The 22,228-nt window shown below is 42.5% G+C and overlaps 1 protein-coding gene across 2 annotated transcripts in view; it reads right to left on the bottom strand.

The window, feature by feature from the left end:
* The window catches only part of Ubac2 (UBA domain containing 2), a 159,389-nt gene extending 151,320 nt beyond the window's left edge, over positions 1-8,069 (bottom strand). Inside the window, exons 1-2 of one of the 2 annotated variants that reach the window (XM_078016282.1) lie at positions 7,640-8,069; positions 6,545-6,632 (exon numbers count right to left, since the gene is read on the bottom strand). In XM_078016282.1, coding sequence (XP_077872408.1) covers positions 6,545-6,614 — 70 coding nt within the window. In that variant the 5' untranslated portion in view covers positions 6,615-6,632; positions 7,640-8,069. The remainder of the gene's footprint in view (positions 1-6,544; positions 6,633-7,639) is intronic. The other variant, XM_005317020.5, reaches the window with a different exon arrangement.
* Between the last annotated feature and the right edge of the window lie 14,159 nt (positions 8,070-22,228).

Below are 22,228 nucleotides of genomic sequence, written 5' to 3'. Positions count from 1 at the left end.
TGACACAAGGCTCCCTAGCAAATAGTTTGGCTCAGGTAAACAGTTTACTCAGGAAAAAGTTGCAGCTCAGTTGAGCACTGCAGCTCCCACTTTAAACTGATCCAATTGCACTGGTTCCCTGCAGTGCAGTGAGAATTTTGGTTAATAGGACACCCTGGGTATTGGCAGACTTCTGAGTCTTCAAAGGGCTGAGTCCAGCTGTGTCTCATTCAGACTCACCTGACTGTGTAAACACACAGGGATCCCTCCAATCTATATCTACTCCACCACTGATTCACTTCTTACCCCTAAAGACAGCAGGTTTTGCCCTGACAGATACTCTGAAACTGCTCTCCTAAAGCAACCAATGACCCATTAGTGCCAAAAAAAGATTATAAAAGAACCTAACTAGATGTGCTCAGGAGATAAGAGGAGAACCAAAGAAGTACAGAAGGGGATGGAGATTCAAGAAGAATTTCAGAAACAAGTGTTCAAGGCCAAACACAACAGAACATTTCCTTAAGATGAGGACTGAGAAGCACCCATTTGATTCACTGGGGTGTATAACAATGGTCACCTCCCCCGGGGCAGCTTGAGTTGCAGTGAACCAAAAACATAGCCCCCACAGTAGGTGGCATCAAAGAACAGCAGGCCAGCTACAGAGGACTAAGGAGTGAAGAGAGGTGAGCGGCAAGCAGAATTAGTGAAAATCATCTTTCAAGAAGTACAGCTGTAAAGTGGGCAGCCCTGATTGGGAAGGTGCAGGTAAGATCAATGGAGGGTGATGCTTTTGTATGTAGACACTCAGGAGAAGGATCCAGTTAAAAACACTCAGACCCGACTGAGCATTTACCAGGGAAAATCCCAGAAGTTTTACTTTATTAACCCTTTTTGTCCTCCTTTCCACCATCAGAGATCCGAAGGACAGTTTGACTCACCAAGACAAAGATGCACACCACGGAGAAGGGAGCAGCAAGTAAGAGGCTCCTCACTCAGGGAGCCTCAGAGAGCCACTTGGGTACCCGCAGGAGAAGCGTCATCAGCTCTAAGCATGAGCCAGCTCTCTCTCAGAGAGGATGGTAGAAGAAACGAGTGGCACTAGAACAGGCCACTAGAACAGGCCGGCAAGGATGAGGGGAGAGCAGATGAAGGCAGACCCCAGTCAGAAGGCCACTCCCTGCTTTAGATGGGAGGAAAGGAACAAGTCTGCATGTGGGGAGAAACAAGGCAGGCAGGACCCAGGAGGTATGAGCACCCCAGTGACAGCCTGATTCTCTCCCTGGGTGCAGTGCAACAAAGACCAACTGGGAATAATCTTGAGGTTAGAGAGGAAGTGGACACGCAGAAGGATGGCCAAATCCAAGAAACAGTTAACTAAGAAATAGTGCTTCAGAGCTCAGCTTCAGTGTGCTTCAGAGCTCAGCTCAGTTTAGACACCAAGATTAACACAGGACTGGGGTTTTGCTCAATAAGTACACCAGGGTGGCTGGTGGCAGAGAGTCTGGATTGGACCACAACTTTGAAAATTAACCCTGGGTTACAGTCTGGATTCAGAAGAGATGCCAGACACAGGCTGATGAACTGGAGATGAGGAGGAATCCATATCTGGCAATCACAGTGGAGTGGGATGGTGAAGAATCCAAGGGACACATTTACAGTGAAGAGGGCAGGTCTAACTGGACTGAAAAAGCAGTCAGTTTCTCCAAAGAAACCACCCCTCTGCCAACCCTGTCATCTCCTTGTCTCTACCTGTCCCTTACACAAGGGAAGGGCCTGAAGTTCTGTCCTCAGCTCTGACTCCACTCACCAACACTGCAGCTCTTACCCACATTCACCACCTAACTCCCACCTCGCCATGTTTAGTCCAGCTCCAAACCCTACTCTCTAGTGGCCCCTGTGTACCTCCAACTGAACTTTGCAGACTTTGACCTTACATGGGTCCAAGACTGAACTCATCTTTTCCCCAAAACAGCTCCTCCTTCTGTGTTGGTAACTGCATAATCTACCCAGCTGTCTAATCCATTAACCAGAGTCTTCTTCAATTCCTCTTCCTCCCCATAATCCAATAAGCCTGACTGAAATCACCTACCTGCCCAAACACCCTTCAAATCTTTCCCTCTATCCTATCCATTCTCACTGCTGCTGAGGGCCATTACCAAGTAGGAATGACACATCGAAATTTCCTTGCCAAGCATACCCCATGCTGCTTAGAGGACATTCGATGGGACATTGGATGCATGCTTTAATAAGGTGACCTTGCTCAAGGACCAAGGCGGATCCGGGTTTAGAGCTGATCAGGTTTGAAGAAGTAACCAGCTCCTTGAGTTTAAGGTGTTGCTAGTTTAAGATAATGGGTTTTAGGGAAGTTGGAAGTTGAAGATTATTGCTGGGATTAGGGTGTTCCTGCTGCTTGTTCCCGTTGAGTTCTCCTGAGATTAAAATGGGATTTGGAGAGAGCCTCGTGGAGTAGGTGAATTGTGCAGACGGCAGAACGTGTTTGCCCCTGGACCTGTGTGGAGGTGGTGTGAGAGCTGGAATAAAGAATTGCTGTTTGAATCTACAAAGTGTGGGTGCCTCCTGAATCTTGTGCCAAGCCCAGACTTTGGCACACTGCTAGTATCTTTTTTTAAAATATTTATTTTTTAATTTTAGGAAGATACAATATCTTTAGTTTATGTTTATGTGGTGCTGAGGATTGAACCCAATGCCTCACACATGCTAGGTGAGCGCTCTACCACTGAGCCACAATCCCAGCCCCTCACGGCTAATATCTTAATTGGGCCTTCGGCATCTCCCCACTGGACTCTAACTGTTCTCTCTGCCTTTCCTGCTGGCCACCTTCTTGCTTTGATCTAAATGTTTGCTCATTTGAATCTCCCAGGAAACCTTTAAAAATATCAATTTCTTAAAAAAAAAAAAAAAGGAAGGAAGGAAGGAAGGAAGGAAGGAAGGAAGGAAGGAAGGAAGGAAGGAAGGAAGGAAGAAAGAAAGAAAGAAAGAAAGAAAGAAAGAAAGAAAGAAAGAAAGAAAGAAAGAAAGAAAGAAAGAAAGAAAGAAAGAAAAACAGATTTCTGATGTCCACATTAGCCCTTCTGGATGTGACCCTGGGGATGGGACCCGGCAGGTGTACATCCTGAAAAGTACCCTGGTTGCTATTTTACTGCTGAGACAGGTAGCATTTAGAATCACTTCACCATCATCAATAGTACTTTCCTGTCTTCCCTCCCAGAGCAATGAGCAACATGCCTGCCTTGGGCCTGTGATGGTGATCACCTTCTTCTGCTTCTAAGGACGTGGTCCTATCACTCATTCCTGTATCTTCAAGAGATCCTCCCCACTGAGTCTTTCCCAATAATGAACAAGCCAAAGTTTCTCTCAACTTAAAGCAAACTTCCCTTCACTGAGGCTCCCACCAGTGCAACTCCTTCAAGGTCCTTCAGGACTGATACTCTTAAAGGTGGTTCCCAAACTTACTGCCTCCTTTTTTTATTCTACTCATTCCTTGGCCAACCATAATCTCACTCACTTCTCTCCCAATTACTGGATAAGCCATTCTGGAAAGGCCCTAGATTTCCTCTTTCTTTCCAAAAAGGTCACTTTTAAGTCCTTTTCTGGAAATCTCTGCAGCATTTATTAACCACTCCTCTGGAATTCTCTGCTCCTTGGCATTCTCCCACCTCCTTGGCCAAGACTCAGTCTTTTCCCCAGCTCTGCCTCTTCTCCCTCCTCAAATGTTAAAATGTTTCCATGTCCCACTGCCCTCTGGCAAACTCACCACACACCATAGAAGCTGCCCACTACAGCCATAATCAACAACCCCCAGAATTCTTTACCAGGCCTTGCTCCATCCCCTACAGAACCTCTCTCCACTGTTATGCCTGACAAAGTCTTACTCCTCCCTCAAAAAAAAAAAAAAAAAAAATCATGCTAAGTGAAATAAGCCAGTCTCAGAAAATAAGGGTCAAATGTTTTCTCTTGTATGTGGAAGCTACAGCAAAAAAAGGAAAAATGGAAGGGAGGATCAGATATCATAAAGATATAGGGAAGATCAGTAGAGTAGAAGAAGGATATCAAGAAAGGAAGGATGCAGGCTGGAGCTGGAGCTCAGCGACAGAGCACTTGCCTACTATGCGTAAGGCACTGGGTTCTACCCTCAGCACCACATAAAAATAAACAAAATAAAGGCATTCTGTCCATCTACAACTACAAAAAATAATTTTAAAAAAAGATAGGAGGGATGGAAAGGGGAAGAAAATGCAGAATGAATTTTTAAAAACCATGTTACATGCATATATAAATATACCAGAGGGAATTTCAACTTTATGTATAAGTAGAAAGAACCAATCAAAAATAAATAGATAAGTGAAAGGAAAATCAGTAGAGGATGGAAAAGAGAGGAACAAAGAACTGAAATTAAATTCTAAGCATGTACAAATTTGCCAAGATAAACCCAACTACTATGCATAATTTTAATGCTCTAATAAAAAAATGTATATATGTGGGCTGGGGTTATGGCTCAGTGGTAGAGTGCTCACCTAGCATGGGTAAGGCACTGGGTTTGATCCCCAGCACCACATGAAAATGAAATAAAAATATTGTGTGTCCACCTATAATAAAAAATAAATATTTTTTAATTGTATGTATGTACATTTGTATCAGCTACACTGTGCAGTCTGACAACTGTGCCTCCCCCCAGCAAGCCACCCATCGCAATAAACCCACTACACTACCACTGCACTGCCCTGAGCACAGCTGTTCTTTTCTTTTTTTGTCTTCCTCTCAACACTGAACTCTGAGAACTATACCTGGATACATAAAACATGGAATTAAAATTAATGTTGGTTGACTGCATCATTGCACAGTGAACATTTGAAGTGAATAAATAATGGAAACACCAATGGAAATAAATGTAATAAATGACATATGCTACTCAACATAGAGTTGAGTGCCAGTATTACTCTGTGAGTAGGAATCTAATATGAGTCATGAACACTGCATGCATTTTTACCAAGGCATAACTGCATGATGTGTCAGAAAGCAACAGTTTCAAAGACATGGTCACAAACGCTCTTACCCTGATTTACTGCCCTGATTGAAGTTTTCTTTGGTAACCTGAAAGCACCTGCTTTGCTCTTTGTGCTTGGTGTTCCCTTTCTTCAAAAGGAATTTTTCTCAACAAACTCTGATGTGGCTAGCTTCTTCACATTATTTGGTTCTCAGTTCAAATGTCACCTTCCCAGATATCTTCCCTGACCACACATGTTAAAGCTGTACTCCACATAACTTCCATTTTTGCCGTTACATATTACTATGTAAAAGCATTTTAATCACTTGTTAACCTATGTAATGCTGTTTCTACCTTTTTTAATCACATTATCCTGTTCATGAACTATATGGGTATTCAATAGACGCCTGCTGAGTAAATGAACGAGGAGAAAGTAACACAAAAAATGGGAAATACTCAGGTGCAAGAAGTGGTAGGGATTTCTTCCTTAAAAAAATTGTTGTTCTCCTGAGTGCAGGGGTAGACCAATGGATTAGCCTTCTTTAGGATAATCAGAAACAGAACTAAGACTTACAAATTGGACATATAATTTCATATCTAAAGAAAATCACTTTGCCCCCAGGGGGATCTTTACTAGAAAAAATAGTCAACACATGGTTAACTGTCCTGGAAAAATGGCCTAAACGCCATCATAAGCACTGAACACAAGGACCAAGACTTAGTCATCACTGTGTTCCTGGTACCTAGCACAATTCACAGCCCACAGTAATGCCCAAACTATTAGTTAAATAAAACATGGCCCGCTGGGGTTATGGCAAGCACTCTACTGCTAAGCCTGTGTGAGGCGCTAGGTTTGATCCTCAGCACTACATAAAAATAAATAAATAAAATAAAGGTACTGGGTCCAACTACAATTAAAAAAATATTTTAAAAAAACATGGCCTGAAGAGGAAGGGTCATCCTATCATTCCTACACTGCAGAGACACTTATTTTAGACACAGGACAAGATAGCTGAGGAGGAACCCTGGGAATAGGCCTCTCCCCAGGCAGCAGTTTGTTTCCTAAAATTCACCTACCTGTTCCATAGGGAATAAAGAATTGCCTTCCCCAGAGTCACCCTGCATCTAATTTGGACACACTTTGTCCATGTAATCTAATGGCTAATATGGTTCAGCAACTAATAATTGATTTCCCTCTTGCCTTTTTAATTTTTTATATGTCTTTTGATTGACAAGGATAGCTCAAAATGCTAAACAACTAAAACTGAAGGATCTTATGGTTAATTTCACATCTACCAGTGTAGTACGATCCCAGGAAAACCACATTACCTTCCTGAACTGTCAACTTCATCACTAACTCTAAGTTCTTCATCCAAAGGGCAATTTGAGAAAGATTAATTAACTAATTATTGTAATGGACTCTGGATCCAATGATGAAAGACTCCATAAATCAAATTATAAAACAAGGAAAATCATAAATGTTAAACTCACTTCAAAATCTAAAAAGTTAAGAAGTGAGGAAGATTTAAAATGATGCCTGTGGTCGAGACAATAACTCACTCTCAAGACTTAAAACAGGTATCCTCGGGCTGGGGTTGTAGCTCAGTGGTAGCACTTGCCTCGCAAGCATGAGGCAGTAGGTCCGATCCTCAACACCACATAAAATAAATAAACAAAACAAAGATATTGTGCCCATCTACAACTAAAAAAGTGTTTAAAAAAAAACAGGTATCATCAGAAAAAGATTCATGATATTCACAGTAGAACTAATTATTTGGAAATGTCAGGCTTTTCTGTGTTCTGGCAACGTCAACTACACATAGTAGCAGTGATGAGCGACTGCAAAACTATAGCTGTTCAAACAGTTCAGAGCTGATGTATCAGTGTCTAATCTCCGCACTGTTCGGTTGACACACTCCACTTTATCGAAAGGCAATAAAACAATGCGGTGTGAAAAAAGTTGTTTGCAAGGCTGTTGCACACACCTCTCTGACCTCTGCCTGCTGACCACCGCTGACACTCCAACAAAATTCAGCACACCCAACAGCGAAGTATACGCTCTCTGGCCAGATGACTTCCTAACTTCCCTCCACTTTAAAGTATTTTTGTCTGTCTAAAAACTCCTCAGGAGGACTGAGGAAGAAGTGTACCTAAGTAAACTGAGGGGTCAGCTCCTGAAACAGAGGTTGAATTCTGCACGTGGGGGTCCCACTGACCCCAAATGAATGGGGAAGGTGACAGTGATGGGGGCAGGCTTCCAGCACCACCCCCACCCGGACAGCCTCTACTCTCAGCCTGGCACCAAGCCGCCAAGGGCCTGAGGCCGGGCCACGAGAACACGGGGCACCCAGCCCGACCCTAACTGCCCGGCCCACCTGCAGCCGCAGCTGGAGCTGCCGCGCACCGCACCTGGGGCTCACGATGGGGGCCGAGCTGGCGGCGCGACGCCAGGACCACTCGCCCCTCCTGGCTGACGTGGGGACGAAGCCCGGGGACCCCAGAGGCAGGAACCACCCAAGTTGGGGCGCTGGGATGGGATGAAAGGCCGGCCCCCCAACCTCCTGCAAACCCGAGGATCCCCGCTGCCCCCAGCCTCAAGGAGGTGCCCAAGGTAGCGCGTAGGCGGCAGTCAGGACGGCGGGGGCCGGTACTCACAAAGCCCACTGGAACCGGTGCTGGTAAACATGGTCCCGCCGGGCCCGGAGCCCCCGCGGGGGTCAGGGGGAGGGGAAGCGGAGGTGGAGAGCTCCAGAGACGGCGCAGGCGCACTCCCGGCGGGGCGGTGAATCCGGCGCGACGGAGCCGCTCCAGGGCCTCCGGGCGAACGGCGCATGCGCGTCCCGTGGGGCGCACCCGCTCCGCCGGCGCCCGCCCTTCCTGCCGCGGAAGGGAAGTGCGTGCGCCGCCGGCGGGGGTCTGGTGTCCGGGTTCTTCCGACGGCTGCGGCGCCGTTAGGAACGGGTGAGGGATGGCGCGGGGTACGGCACTCGGCGGCGGCCCTTGCGTGCCCAGCGCAGTCCCACGCCCCAGGAGCCGCGATGGCTCCGGATTCCTCTGTAAAACACAGGCTCTGGGCCCTCTTCGCGACCTCTAACCTCCCGGACGGGCTCGGGGCGCGTTCCACGCATGCTCGGCGTTTCTGGGCGGGTTGCCGAAGCTCACCGCGCGGACTCTAATCGACGGCGAGCCGCACCTGCCCTCTGGTGTCCCGCGGCGTCCGGGAGGCTGTTGACGGGAAGGGAGCCCGATGAGACCCTCCGTCTGGTCCAACTGTCTGTGAATTGGGATCGGAGTGGTACAGCGCGCCTTTTCTCCCGTGTCGTTGCAATTTTTTTTCCCCTTTGTGAGATGAGATTACGCGATTTTTCAAGGGAGATTGAGCTCGAAAATTAGGCAGTCGTAAGAAATGTTTTTTACTGGCACTGTGCCCCCCTCCCTTTACTGGGCTGAGGAGCGAACTCGGCGCCTCACACATGCTAGGCAAGCTCTGCCGCGAGCCCCAGCGGAACAGGTTTGCGGGAACTCCTGGGAGCTGGGCGGGTAGGGCGCTAATCCCCGCCGGGGAGGCCGAGGCCAGAGGATCGCCTGTGAGCCTCGCAGCTCAGCGAGACCCTGCCTCCAAAGAAAGGAAGAAAGAACATGTGGGGGAATTGACCTCAGTAACATCTAAATGAAAAGGACAGGGTACAGTGGACAACATACTGTTTTAAAACGGTTTCTTTCTTTTTTTTGGGGGGGGGGCCTAGGAGTGTTAGCCAGTGGCTAAATCTGGAATTCATAAATCAATAAAACACAACCTGAGAGATTCTAGTGGGTCAACATGTTCACATTGATTATTTCTGGAAGGCAAAAATATAGGTGATTTTTATTTCCTTTGGGTGGAATTTGTTGTTTGTTTACAATCTCAAAATGAGTTGCATACTTAACTTTAGGTTCAGGTTCGTTCAGTTGAGTTAAATGAACTTAATGGAGAGTTCAGGAAAATAATAGTCTAAAGGTCCCTGATGTTTGGAGAAGTTATTGATTGGCTACAAAACCTATAGCCAATATAAGACAGTAGTTCTCAAAAGTACGTATGGGGCCCCTTGACCCATTCATGGGGTTCAAAAGACAGGATTATATTCTTAGTGATGCTAAGACATTTTTCTTTTCCACTTTTGTTCACTCAAAAATATGTAACAGCTTTTTTCCACTGTACAGCTGGAAAAACTGCATAACTTTGTGAACAAAATATCCAGTGACCAATGCCTAATGTTATGAGATCATGAAAGAGCCATTTGACTGCAGGATAAACAATAAATTTCAGTGTACACAGTACAAAAAGTTCATTCATATGGTTTCAGGCTCCTCATTGCACTTTAAAAAACTACCACCAGCACTTATCTGGGCATGGTGACATACAGTCATAATACCAGCTACTTGGGAGGTTGAAGCAGGAGGATTGTGAATTGGAGAGGTCACCTGGGACATAACTAAAAGACCCTGTCACAAAAAAAGAAAAGAAAAAGGAAAAAACTTGAACAACAACTCTGAGACGTGATTGGCAAATTCATTGGCGGGAACAGCTCGGGCAGGGGTGATTGGTCATTCCTAAGGGGGGGTACACATTCAAACTGATTGGTTCAGGCCCTGTGACAAACTGCACAGGGCCCTAGGCTAAATGGCCAGTAGGGTGTTGTCTTAACTGTCTCAGGAATCTGGGTGTAACAGAGGAACTCAATAATACCTAATCTTTTACATTTTAATTCAAGCCTTCCAGCTTAGAAACTTTACCCTTTCAATCCCAAAGAATGCATTGCAACAAACTAAAAGCAGAAGCAAATAGGAAGTTCCAGCAGACTTCTGTTAAACCAGACATTAAAGACATTTGCCAAAATATGTTCTTCCCCATAATTCTTTGCTTCATAAGGTACTGTGGCGTCAGACTGGATTGAAAGTTGGCATCAGATTGAATGTATCTATAGGAGGAGACTCCCCCACCAAATTCATCTAAGAAATGAACCCATCATGATTGAGTGAACCCTTTATAAAGAAAGAGTTGACAAAGATGGAGACTTTAGAATTTTAGGAAAAGCTTATATTGACAAATTGTAACATATGAATATGTAACAATGAATCTCACTTTTTTTTTCTTTTTTTTTTTTTAAAGAGAGAGTGAGAGAGGAGAGAGAGAGAGAATTTTTAATATTTATTTTTTAGTTTTCGGCAGACACAACATCTTTGTTGGTATGTGGTGCTGAGGATCAAACCCGGGCCGCGCGCATGCCAGGCGAGCGCGCTACCGCTTGAGCCACATCCCCAGCCCCTGAATCTCACTTTTATGTATAACTATAATGCACCAATAAGAAATTTGAAAAAAAAAATACCAGAAGAAAAAAGGAATTTAGGGAAAGCTTAAAAATTATATTGTCGGGCCTGGGGTTGTGGGTCAGCAGTAGAACACTTGCCTAGCACATGTGAGAGCCTGGGTTTGATCCTCAGCACCACATAAATATAAATAAAATAAAGGTATTGTGTCCAACTACAACTAAAAAATATTTTTTAAAACTTTTATTGTCCCTGAAATTTGTTTTGAAGTTTAATCTGATATAAGGTCCTGTTTCTTACAGAATAGCACAATGATAACAATATGTAATAATCTAAACAAAATTGGATAAAATATTACTGGGTGTGGATGAGGTTATTATTATCATGGCAAGAAATTTATTTTATTGGGCAATGATATATGTAGAAGGATCTATATGAAATACAAAAAGGTAGGAAATCAGCTAAGAAATGTGCTGTCAGAATTTTTGTTGCAAGTGAATTTAAGTAATCTGAATAACAATGAAGTTTTGCTGACAACTAATGTATGGTTTGTGGAAAATGAAAACATTAAGTGGAAAATTTATTTCCAACTGTACAGACAATGGATACTGAGTTGCCAAAAAGTGAAACTCTTAAAAATTATTCCACAGGAAAACTTTCTTCCTTTTTCAATGTCATTATGCAACAGATGGAGCAGCAGTTATGATCAACTGATATAGTGGGTCTATAAACTAACTGAAAAGTAGTAACAGTTACCAAGCAAGCCAATGAATTATTCATTGACAACTTCAGTCACCAAAAAACCTAAAGACCCACAAATTAATGAATGTTATTAGTGCTACTAATAAAATTAATTCCAATATTTTCATTAAAAGATCATTTTGTAATGTTTATAATGACTATGAAGAGTTTGATTGTCTTGTCTTAAATAGGAAAAAATAGATAACTTTCCATAGAAAACTGTTTTTAAATATTCTTTAACATGTACAATTTCTTTCTCAATAAATGAGAAATTGAATAGTGATATCAAAATAATATTAAACAATCAGTTACCTTTTTATCATTATGACCAAAATACCTACAAGAACTTCTTAGAGGAGAAAAACTTTATTTTGGGCTCACGGATTCAAAGATTTCATTTATAGTCTGCCATTTCCATTGCTCTGGGCCCAAGGTGAATCAGAAGGGTGAGGTGGAGGAAATTTGCTCAGCTCCTGGCAGCCCAGAAGCAGAGAAAGAAAGAGGAGTGCCAAGGGCATTTGCACCCTTCTAGAGCACACCCCCAGTGACCCACCTCCTCCAGCCACGCCCCACATTCCTACAGTCACCACACTCAAGTTCATCAGACTAGATAAACTGATTAGATTACAGCTCTCACAATCCAATCATTTCACTTCTGAATATTCCTGCATTAACACAGGAACTTTTGGGGGACAGCTCAGATTCAAACCCTAAGAATCGTAATACACACACATTTAGTTAAGCTACAAGCAAGTGAGATTAATATTATTGAGGAGAAAAGTTATAAAAAAGATTTTTCAATCAATTATTTTAAGAGAAAGTTGCCCCTATTTTTCACAGTTCTGTTGTCTGCAGCAGGTAAGACTAGTTCTAAGGCCACTGGGTTGGCACTATATTGCTATTTTTAACATGTATAATGATTAAATCTAGAACAATATGAATTTGTGATATCAGATGATATGATTAATCCACTTGAAAGTGATGCAACATAGTAAGCCAAGCTTGCAGGAAATGTTAATTAAGCTAAAAAATTATTTAGGGCACAAAGGAATTAATTACAAAAAGTATCGAATTCAGCTAAAACTTTCATCTGTCCTTTAAAATGAGAGCAACATTATTTAGGATAGTATTTCCAGCCACACATTTAGGTGAAAAGGGTTTCAATGCAATGCAGCCATTAGGGCAAAAGCAACAAAATGTAACAGAACATTTGACATTCTTTTAACTTTTTTTAGCACCTCATTAAATTCCACCAATAAAATTAAAATATTTCATATTAGTGCTACAAGTTTCAGTTTGGGTCTCTCCTACAGACTCGGACAAAGTTTTAGGTACAGTTTGTCTTGGAAACCTCACATTGGAAGAACAGGAAGTGAGACAGAGGAAGGGAGGGATGAGAGCTCAGAGAGATGAATTATCAACCAGCTAGCGCAACTGGAGCTTAATCACAGTGGGAAATCCTGGTAGCCCACAGGAGTGAGGGAGCTGGGGCGTTTATCCACTGACTCCCTTTGGTACTGAGGCTATTCCCCATGGCAATTCCACTCTTGTCTGCCATGTGAGTAAGCAGAAAGGTGGCTAAGAGGTACACTTGGGAAGGGTGCTCAGAGGTGACAAAGACTTGGGGATGTAGTGGGGCCCCACAGTACCTCCTGCACCAAGCTGCCTGGACTCTTCGTGGTTTTCTACTACAGTGATAGGAAAGACATGCTGAGAAACTTAAATATGGAAGTTATGGTGTGGGGATTTGAAGAGGAGGGAGGGGGTTGTCCAACTCCTCACCCAGTCTTCCTGAAGCACACATCTTAGAATCCACCACTGTGTCTCGAGAGCCTTTCCTCTTTCCAATTCTTTTTTTTCCCCATCCTTTTGCAAAGGATGTGGTCTACAGGGTCTTTTAAATTCTAGAAATGAACAGATGCCCTCACAGATGGTGAGATTTCACAACAGGAGTCACTTTATTACTATCCCTTAAGAACAGGGAAACATTTTCAAGCCACTTGTACAGAGTCCATCACATGTGTGAGACTACTGTACTTCCTCATCTCAATCGACAGTCTGCTTTTTGCTGGAGATAAGTGATTTCCCTTTATCACCCCACAGGCAGGCATGTCTCATCTGTTGGCACCAGATGTGTGTTCACTCATCTTACACTAGTTTTTATTCTGCTATGCATCATACCTTGGCTCTTTCCTCTTTCTATTTGTGGTGCGGAGGCTTCTGATCTTCTTACATTTTATATATAAACTAACATATTTATAGGTGGGAGCAGGCATTTTCTTCTACATCATCACACCCAAAGAACTACAAATCAAAAGATGTATAATTTTATTATAAATTTTCCTTTGTCTCTTCTTTATATCAAAACAAGGGTGCTCTGTTGATTATCAAAATTATATATTGCATATTTAAGATATTAAAAGCAGAACAAAAGAATATTTGTTATAAAAGGCAGAGTTGGATTTCCCATGATTGGATATCGTTGGACGAGATGACCCAACTAGGGCACAATGTAATTGAGTTCTGAACAGCCTAACACAATATAAAGGCAATACAACTGTAGATAATATTCAAAATTACAAATCAGTTACATAAGACATTTTCTTAGACCTTGTTTTTAGAGGTATGACATACAAATAGGGGACCCAGAAGCTTTTAATTCTCTTAAAATGGCCATCTAGCCATATCCCATAATACCAACCATTAGTTAGATTATTTATATTTTATATACAAATATAAGATTATCCTGTTCCTTGTGTATTTTTCTTTCCCTAGTATCATTTTGCTCTAGTGGAGGAGATCTTGCTTGCTATGGTTTGGCTCTTAAATATCCCTCCTTTCACATATCACTTTCGTATGTGAAAGGGTGACTGCCCACCCTGGCACTACAGGGAGATGGTGGAACTTCTAGGAGGTCGGGCCTCATGAAGGGAAGTTAGGTCATTGGGGGGCTTGCTCCTGAAGGGGCTATTGAGACCCAGGCTCCTCCTGTCTCTCCTGCCCCCTCCCCCCTCATGAGGTGAAAAGCCTTCCACAGCCATGATACACAAGCACAAAAGCAGCAGGGCCAAATGGTCATGGATTGAAAGCCCTGAAACCATGAGCCAAAATAAACCTTTCTTCCCTTTTATGTTGATTATTTGAGGTCTTTTGTCACAGCAATAGAAACTCAATTAACACATGCTCACAGTCATGCTGCAGTGATGAAGGGGGAAATGATACCTGCCTCCCCTGCATCATTGTTGATACCACCAGCTCGTTTCCTAAGCCATCCATACTGAACAAATTGAATACTGTACATAAAGGGGAATGTGATATAATGCCATGGGTTTATGTTCTCCCAACAGCTCCTCTTGAGACAAGGATTTGGATGTAAACTCCACCTCTCTAATAGGTTCTAAGAAGTCTAGTGATGTACTAGGGAAGGGGGACAGGGACTATCATCTGTGGTCAGTAAGTAAGTCCTGGAAGTAAGTCCTATTAAGGACCCTCTGAGAGAGGTAGAACACATCCCAAAACAGGGCACAGAGAGGCTGGACTATTTGCCAGCTCCTTCCTGTGTAAGTCAACTTTTCATCTCTGTGACCAAAGTATGTGACAAGAACAACTTAGAAGAAAAAAAAAAGTTTATTTGGGGGCTCATGGTCTCAGAGGCTTCAGTCCATGTTGGCTGAGTCCATTGCTTTGGGTCTGAATTGAGGCAGACATCATGGTAGAAGGAAGCTGCTCAGCTCACGACAGCCAGGAAACAGAGAAAGTAAGGAGCCAGGGACAAAATATAATTCCAAAGGGCACCTCCCTGGTGACCTACTTCCTTCAGTCACATCCCACCTGCCTACCATTACTATCCAGTAATCCATTCAAAATTTTAATACAACAAATGGATTCATGCATGGATTAGGTGAACGTTCTCATAATCTAATCATTTCACTTCTGAACATGGCTACATTGTCGCATGTGCTTTTGAGGAACACTTGCTATTCAAACCATAACACTTCTTCATTGATTGAAGAGCTCTGGGGATTATAACCCCTCTACACTTTCAGCCTGCTTCATGCATGGGCTGAGCACACTCCCAGGTCCAGAGAAAGCCCTCGGGAAGAAATACTGTATGAAACTGTGCATGGAAGCTCTAGCTGACTGCCAGAACAGGCAAGAGGTCATGATTGTGACACCAGCAGCATCTCCTACAAGTAAAAAGAAAGAAGTACGTTCAAATTGCATATTCTCCCATTTTCCCTCTGGTCCCAGGCAGGACATCTTTGTGGGGCCAACATTTTCTTCTTGATGGCTACTGATAGGTGCTATGTAACTGACTCCTCTTGGACCAGGATGAGGCTGCCTTGGATCCTTGCCAAGGTGCAAGTTGAATTTCAGAGAATCATCAAAACAGAAAAGATATGCCAAACATAGCAATCTCATCCCTGAGCAGGATGTATCCTCTTACAGAACTGCCCAGCCACCTGTCCATCACAGCAAGAACAACACTGAAGATAAACCTCCCCCAGGTGGTTTCAACAGAAGTATGAGCTGGTCTCTCCTTGATTTACTTTTAAGGTCTACTCAGACATGCAAGGGTCATTATTAGCTCAAATGCTTAATCTTGCTGTGCATGTCTGTGACCAATTCATGCTAATCAGCACACTGATTCAAATTCAGGTACTTAACATAACATTCAAAAGCAAAATGCATTTTAATTTTATTTCTCTTCTTCCCAAGGTTAAATAAAAATATTATATAGGAAATCATAAAAAATATTATATAGGAAATCCTTCAGAACCTTTTGTGCCAATTTTAACAATATTGATTACTGTAAATCCATAGAAATGCAATCAAAATATACATTCATAATACACATAAAGATAGCATCATTACCACAGCAACAAATTTAAAAAGACACATTTAGAAAAAATATTTTCTAAATTTCAGAAAATAAGTTGAAAATGAAATACTAAAAACTTCCCATAATTAACTGCCCAGTTAATTTTTCTTATTAATTTCAGACTTTCTATTTTTTTTTAATGGAAAGTTAAGCTCAGGCCTTTCTTTGATCTATAGCTTCAATTCTCTGTGTGTGATGAGTTGAATTATTTCCCCTCAAAGACACATTAAAGTACCTCAGAAAAGTGATCTTCTGTGGAAATAGGGTTGTTGCACGTGTAATTAGTTAAGATGAGGTTGGACTGGAGTAGGGTGGCCCTTAATCCAATATGACTGGTGTCCTTCTGTGAAGAGATACAGACCCACAAGGGGAGAAGGCTATGTGATGACAGCAGAGGTCCAAATGATGCAGCCACAAGCCAAGAACTCCAAGAACTGCAGATCACAATCAGAAACTGGAAAGAAACATGGAAGGGTTCTTCTCAACAGGATTCAGGGGAAACAGCCTAGATTTTGAACATCCAGCCTCTGCAATTGTGAAAGAACAAATTCCTATTGTTTTAAGTCACTCAGTTTATGGAGCTTTTTATGTCAGTCCTAGGAAAGTAATGCAGTCAGCTTTGCCTTTAATTCTTATTTTTAAATGTCTTATTCTGTCTGCTCCTTATCTTTATCCCCTTTCCTCTCCCTTATTTCTACCTAAGTAAAAGCTATGTTGACACTTCCCTTCTGTCCAGCAACCACAAGGCACAGCTCACCATGTTCTTCATAACAACCCCATCATCCCAGAGGTGACACAGTGTGCCAACTCATATGCCATTTTTATGATAAAATCATGGAACAAAAAGCTGTGCAGGTAAATCTTTTTGCCCACAATTTTAAAAAAAATCCAAAATTGATTTAAGTAAAAGCTGGTTTTTTCCTTGATCTATCCAGTGTCTAGGAAAGACTTTCGGTCACTGAGTCACCTGGCTCCAGCCCGCTGGCAATGACCTCTCCCTCTGCTGGTGAGTCTGCAGTCTAGGCACCAGGACCAATTCTGGTCCCAGGCAAGGAAAGTAGAGAAAATCCCACCCACTGTTCTGCCATTTCTGCTGGATTTCATGCCTTTTGTGCCTTCTATATTTCTTGATCAAAGTAAGGACATATTTTCCAGTGGTCATCATGTGATTGTATCTTTTCTGCTCAACTGTGATCAGTGAATGCTTTTATTTTTATTCCCCAAGGTTTAGCGTACTGATTGGCACTCCGTAGGTTCTCAAAATGCATATGCTGCAGGAATAACTTGGAGTGCCAGTCTTGTTGGCTTCCTAGCTAACAGGGGATCTCCATCTGCTTGGCTCTCCAAATACGGTGTGCTCCTGTGTTCCCTCTGCTGCACTCTGATGGGCTTTTCATTGTGTGCTGACAGGTACTGCCTGTGGACAGTCATACCCCTCCCCGGATTGTGTGTGAAGACTGACTGGACTTGTCCTCATCTTGTCATGCAGGTGACTCAAGTATGAATCCCAGGACCCTGGACCCTCCAGCTCTCCCCCACAGTATGGCTAACGGATTTCCAGAAGATGAATTATGTTGCAGGAGTATCTAGGAGTCTATGGCTAGTCGCCTTTTCTGTTGTTGCAGTGATGTCATGTATGTGTAGGTGCTGGAGTTGCTTAAAAACGTTAAAGTGAAATGGTTGCTCTAATTTGCCAAATATGTTCCTTAGTCCTGCTAGTATTCCAGTACTTGTTTATAAGGAAATGATACATCACTGAGTACCTCATCAAGCCCCCAAAATACAAAAGAATAGCAGCTTGGGCTTTCTGAGCCAGCTGACAGGGTTTTGGTTTTGTTTTAGTGTTTGCAGTACTGAGGGTGGAACCTGGGGCCTCATTCATGTTAAGCAAGTGCTCAACCATGAGCTGCACCCCCAGCCTCCAAATGCATGTTAAAGAGGGTTTTCCCTGTGCAACATACCAGGTGGACAGAGTGGAACTCAGATGGAACCTGTGTGAAGGAGTCTGATTTCAAGGACAGAGAACCTTAGCTGGTCCTGATGTCTGTGTGTCCACCTGGCTAAGTACCCTTGACAAACCACTGCCTATGTGCTTTGACTATTCTTCCATTTATAATATGCCTTCATTTCTGGCATCAAGTTTTATTCCCTTGCAGTTGCTCTATGTAGTGCCCTTGACCAAACCTGCTCCACCAGCCAGAGATGACTAAAGCTTGTGTTCAATATCCTTTTGACTCATCTGTTCATCTATTTGAAGTGAGCTTTTCAAACTGCTTTCAGCCTTCTCTTCTCCAGACTAAACATTGACTTTCAACCCTTTGATCATGTTCATTTTTATTTGAATCCTCTCCAATTTTCCTTATTATTCTTACATCAGAGCATTTAAAAGGTGCATGAGACTCTACTCATAAACTAGAGTAAGATGTCACTGATCATGACACATTTATGACGCTAACTGGCAAGTTCTAATCCCTTACTCCAGATGTCCTAAGGGAAAGAAAGAGACTCTGCCTCAATTTGCTAAGAAACCCAAAGTTTGAATTGGTAAGGGAAAGAATATACTTGAATTTTTAAGACAACAGTTGCTATTTAAAACAAACTATTCCAAGCAAATTCCCAGCAGAACCTTTCATTGTAGTTTACAGAAATTCCAGCCAAGAGTCCATCACACCAAGTCTGAAAATGTCAGGGCCTTTATCAAAACCCCAACAATTTATAAGTATGGAGATTCCTCAAAAGATTAGGCATGAAAACACCATATAATGCAGCTATGCCACTCTTCAGTATTTATCCTAAAGAATTAAAGTCATTCTACTACAGTGATCCATGCATACCCATATTTATAGAAGCACAATTCACAATAGTCACACTATGGACGGGTCTAGATGTCCATCAACAGATGATGGATAAAAAAATGTGGTATATATACACGAAAGAGTTTTATGTAGCCATAAAGAAAAATGAAATTATGTCATTTGCAGGAAAATGGATGGAACTTGAGATCATTATGTTAAGTGAAATAAGCCAAACTCAGAAGGTCAAGGGTTGTGTATGTTTTCTCTCATATGTAGAAGCTAGAGATGGAAAAGGAAAAGAAAGATCTCATGAAAATCAAAGGGAGATCAGCAGAATAGAGGAAAGGGACCAGGGGATGGGAGACAGTGGGAAGTGTTGGGGGGGACTAGTAATGAAATTATACTGTTTTATTGTGTGCATGTGTGAATATGTAACAGCAAATCCCACCATTGTGCACAACTGTAATGCACCAAAAAATGTGGAAAAAAACTAAAAAATAAAATAACCTCCAATCAGGAAAAAATTATTCATATTCTGATGCCATATGTTATATAGTATATATCATCTTCAAATGTGGACACAAGTGTATATCATAAATATAAAATTCATATTTAATTAATTATTTTTATTTTTTGATCAAGGTCAAAAGGCCATATACATGCTAGGCAAGAGCTCTACCACTGAGCTACATCCCCATTCCCAATGTACATAAAATATAAACAGGCAGTGGTGCCACCTATGTTGTTCATGCCCTAGATACACTGTCGGAGTGAATAGTCTAGACACCTCTTCAGTCCTTTAGATAGCTGGGATCATAGCCTGGTTCGAATCCCAGCTCCACACTCACTAGCTAGATGCTTGGGTAGTGCTACTTGGCTCCCCTTGCACCTTGGTTTCCTCATCTGTAAACAGGGAATAATGATAATAATGATGCTTGTCTCTAGGATAGTTTCTGAGCATTAAACACACTAAGAAAAAAATTTAAAACACACTCAGGACAGGTTCTTCCCACAGCAAGTGCTTGCTCTTATTATTACCATTATGTCATTTTAGTAATCATGCTCTGAACATTGGCAAGGATGCTGAATTAGATCTGAAAATCAAGTCCATTTCTGCCAGAATGCTCATGAGACTGTTTGTTCCTAAAGTGGTAATTAGAAATGAAGATCTAGAACAGAATGATCCTTCCATTTGAAGAAGGACCTGAGAACACAGCTCCCAGGGATCCTGATTCTCTGGCAAGTCAGGCTCCTCTTCCTGTAGTGTTCCCAAGCTGTGATAAAAGAGGAGACAGAAGATTCATTCTCCCTCCTCCTTCTTCCTCTGCTCTCCACTTGGGTCTGTGTATGGCTGCAGCATCCCTCACCAGCCTGAGGTCCAAATGGAGCCTGACACACCCAGGTGGCCACAGGTGCTATAAACAAGGAGCACAGGTGGTATGAACAATCAGCACACATATTTCTCTTGTATGTCAATTATATAGTAATAGCCTCCATTTACACAACTAAAAATGCTCTCTCCCAGCATTTAAAAACACAGGCTTAAGCGCTTAACTTTTATTTTTTTCCACTTTTGATAGTAACACAGAAAAAGAGAATTCTTATTTTCCCCAGCTTAAAAGTTAACAACCCAGACATGTCAAAACCTCCCTTAAAGCATTGGGAGCAATGGGGAGTGGTGGAGATCGTGTTGAACTGATTGACACATGTCCCTTCTGAAGAGTTGAGCCACTCCTAAGCTCTGTGTGGGAATGCCACAAGGGAATGGGGGATCCAAACTGCAGCTCAGAGTTAGACTTTAATGAAGAATCTTCCAAGTGTTAAATGTTGACTCACATCAATGTATATGTAGGTCAACCAGACTAATGCCACAGGCAGACCTGCAGCAGATGAGCCTCCATGATGCCCACTCCATAGCCTCAGAGGACACCACAAACATTGCAATTGAACATAGTGTCCATGGTTACCCCAGCTGGTGCAGCATGGTGACCCAGATTCCACCAGCCACAGTAAGCAATGATTCTTTGTGTCTCTGAGCAGAGTTCTCCAAGACACTGTTTAAACTTTAGTGTGTACAAGAACCCTCTATAATAATTGTCCTGAGACTCACTATCTGATATTCTGAAGGAGAGCCTTGGAGTCTATATCTAAAAAAAAAAAAAAAAAAAATCTAATAGACTTTATTTTCTACAACAGTTTTAGATTTATAAAAAAGAAACTTGAGCAAAAGAGTTCCCATTAACTCAATTTCTCCCCTTTTGTTAACACCTTATGTTAGTATGACAATTAATGAACCAGTCCTGATACATTATTAACTAAAGCCCATACTTTCATTATTAAAGTCCATATGTTATTCAGGGTTTCTGTTTGCTTAATGTTCTTTTCCTATTCCAGAACCATCCAGGTTTCCACATTACCCTTGTAGTTGTGTCACCTTGGGCTCCTCCTGGCTTGTCAAGGATACACACTATCAACCTGGCTTGTCACTGTTGACATTGACCTTGATTGCCTCCCTGAGGTGGTGTTTGTCCAGTTTCTTTACTGAAAAAACACTCTGCCTTCCACATGGCAGTCCTTAGAAGTCAAAATGCACGGCCACACTTACAGAGTGAGTTTGATTCCACTTCTTTGAGGACAGAGAATCTACATAAATTACTAAGAATTCCTCTGCATAGATTTGTCTCTTCCTTTCCCCCTCTTGTTTATATCAGTATGGACTCATGGATATTTATCTTATACTTTGGATAAAAATCCAATACTACTTTGTTTTATTGCTCAAATTGTTCCAACGTTGGCCACTGAAAGTTCTTTCTGTGATCTCCTGTGTCCCTTGGATAATCCTCCATCGATGTGGGTTTTCAGCCTGCCTCTGTGATGAGCTCCTCCGTTATGTGGATGGAGGTGGTCCCAGGCCACACTGTGGGAAAGTGGCTAAATACAGAATACTGCCCAGTCAGGGATTCCTTCAGCAGGTGGATAAGGGAGTAACTCCTCTGTGATCTTATTCATTCAGCAAACACTTACCAGGTATGATCTCCCTGCCTCCACTCCGTTAGGGATGATGCTAGATGATGAGATTCAGATCTTGCATGTGGTGTGCAGAGGGAGAAAATGTGGGTGCAATTCATAGGAAACAGGAAGAGAAATACCCACCAACCCTTTCACCTGTCCTTAGCTGTTTCTCCTGGAAACAATAGAAAGCCCCTGTTAAGATCTGAGGTCAGAGAAAGATCCCAGAGGACATGCACGGGAAGGGGCTGGACTCAAAAGCATCTGTGGAAGATTTGGCATTGAACTAGAAAAAAAATTCTTTATCTTTTGAGACTGAAGGAAAGGAAACTGACTTCAGGAATGTTTATGGATGGTGGTGTCGGAGTGGGGAAGGGGGTTTAAGATCACCTATAATGGTTTTGATATTCTGAGTAAAGCAGGAGACCAGCTTATCCTTCCTAGATACCTGGGGAGGGCACTGAAGGTTTGAGATGGTGGTGAGGATTTGTCTTGCTGTAACAGAGTACC

The sequence above is a fragment of the Ictidomys tridecemlineatus genome, chromosome 6, assembly GCF_052094955.1.
Source record: "Ictidomys tridecemlineatus isolate mIctTri1 chromosome 6, mIctTri1.hap1, whole genome shotgun sequence".
NCBI classification, from domain to species: Eukaryota; Metazoa; Chordata; class Mammalia; order Rodentia; family Sciuridae; genus Ictidomys; species Ictidomys tridecemlineatus.
Note: the sequence above shows the minus strand (reverse complement) of the source record. Positions and strands in the feature narration are given on the sequence as shown.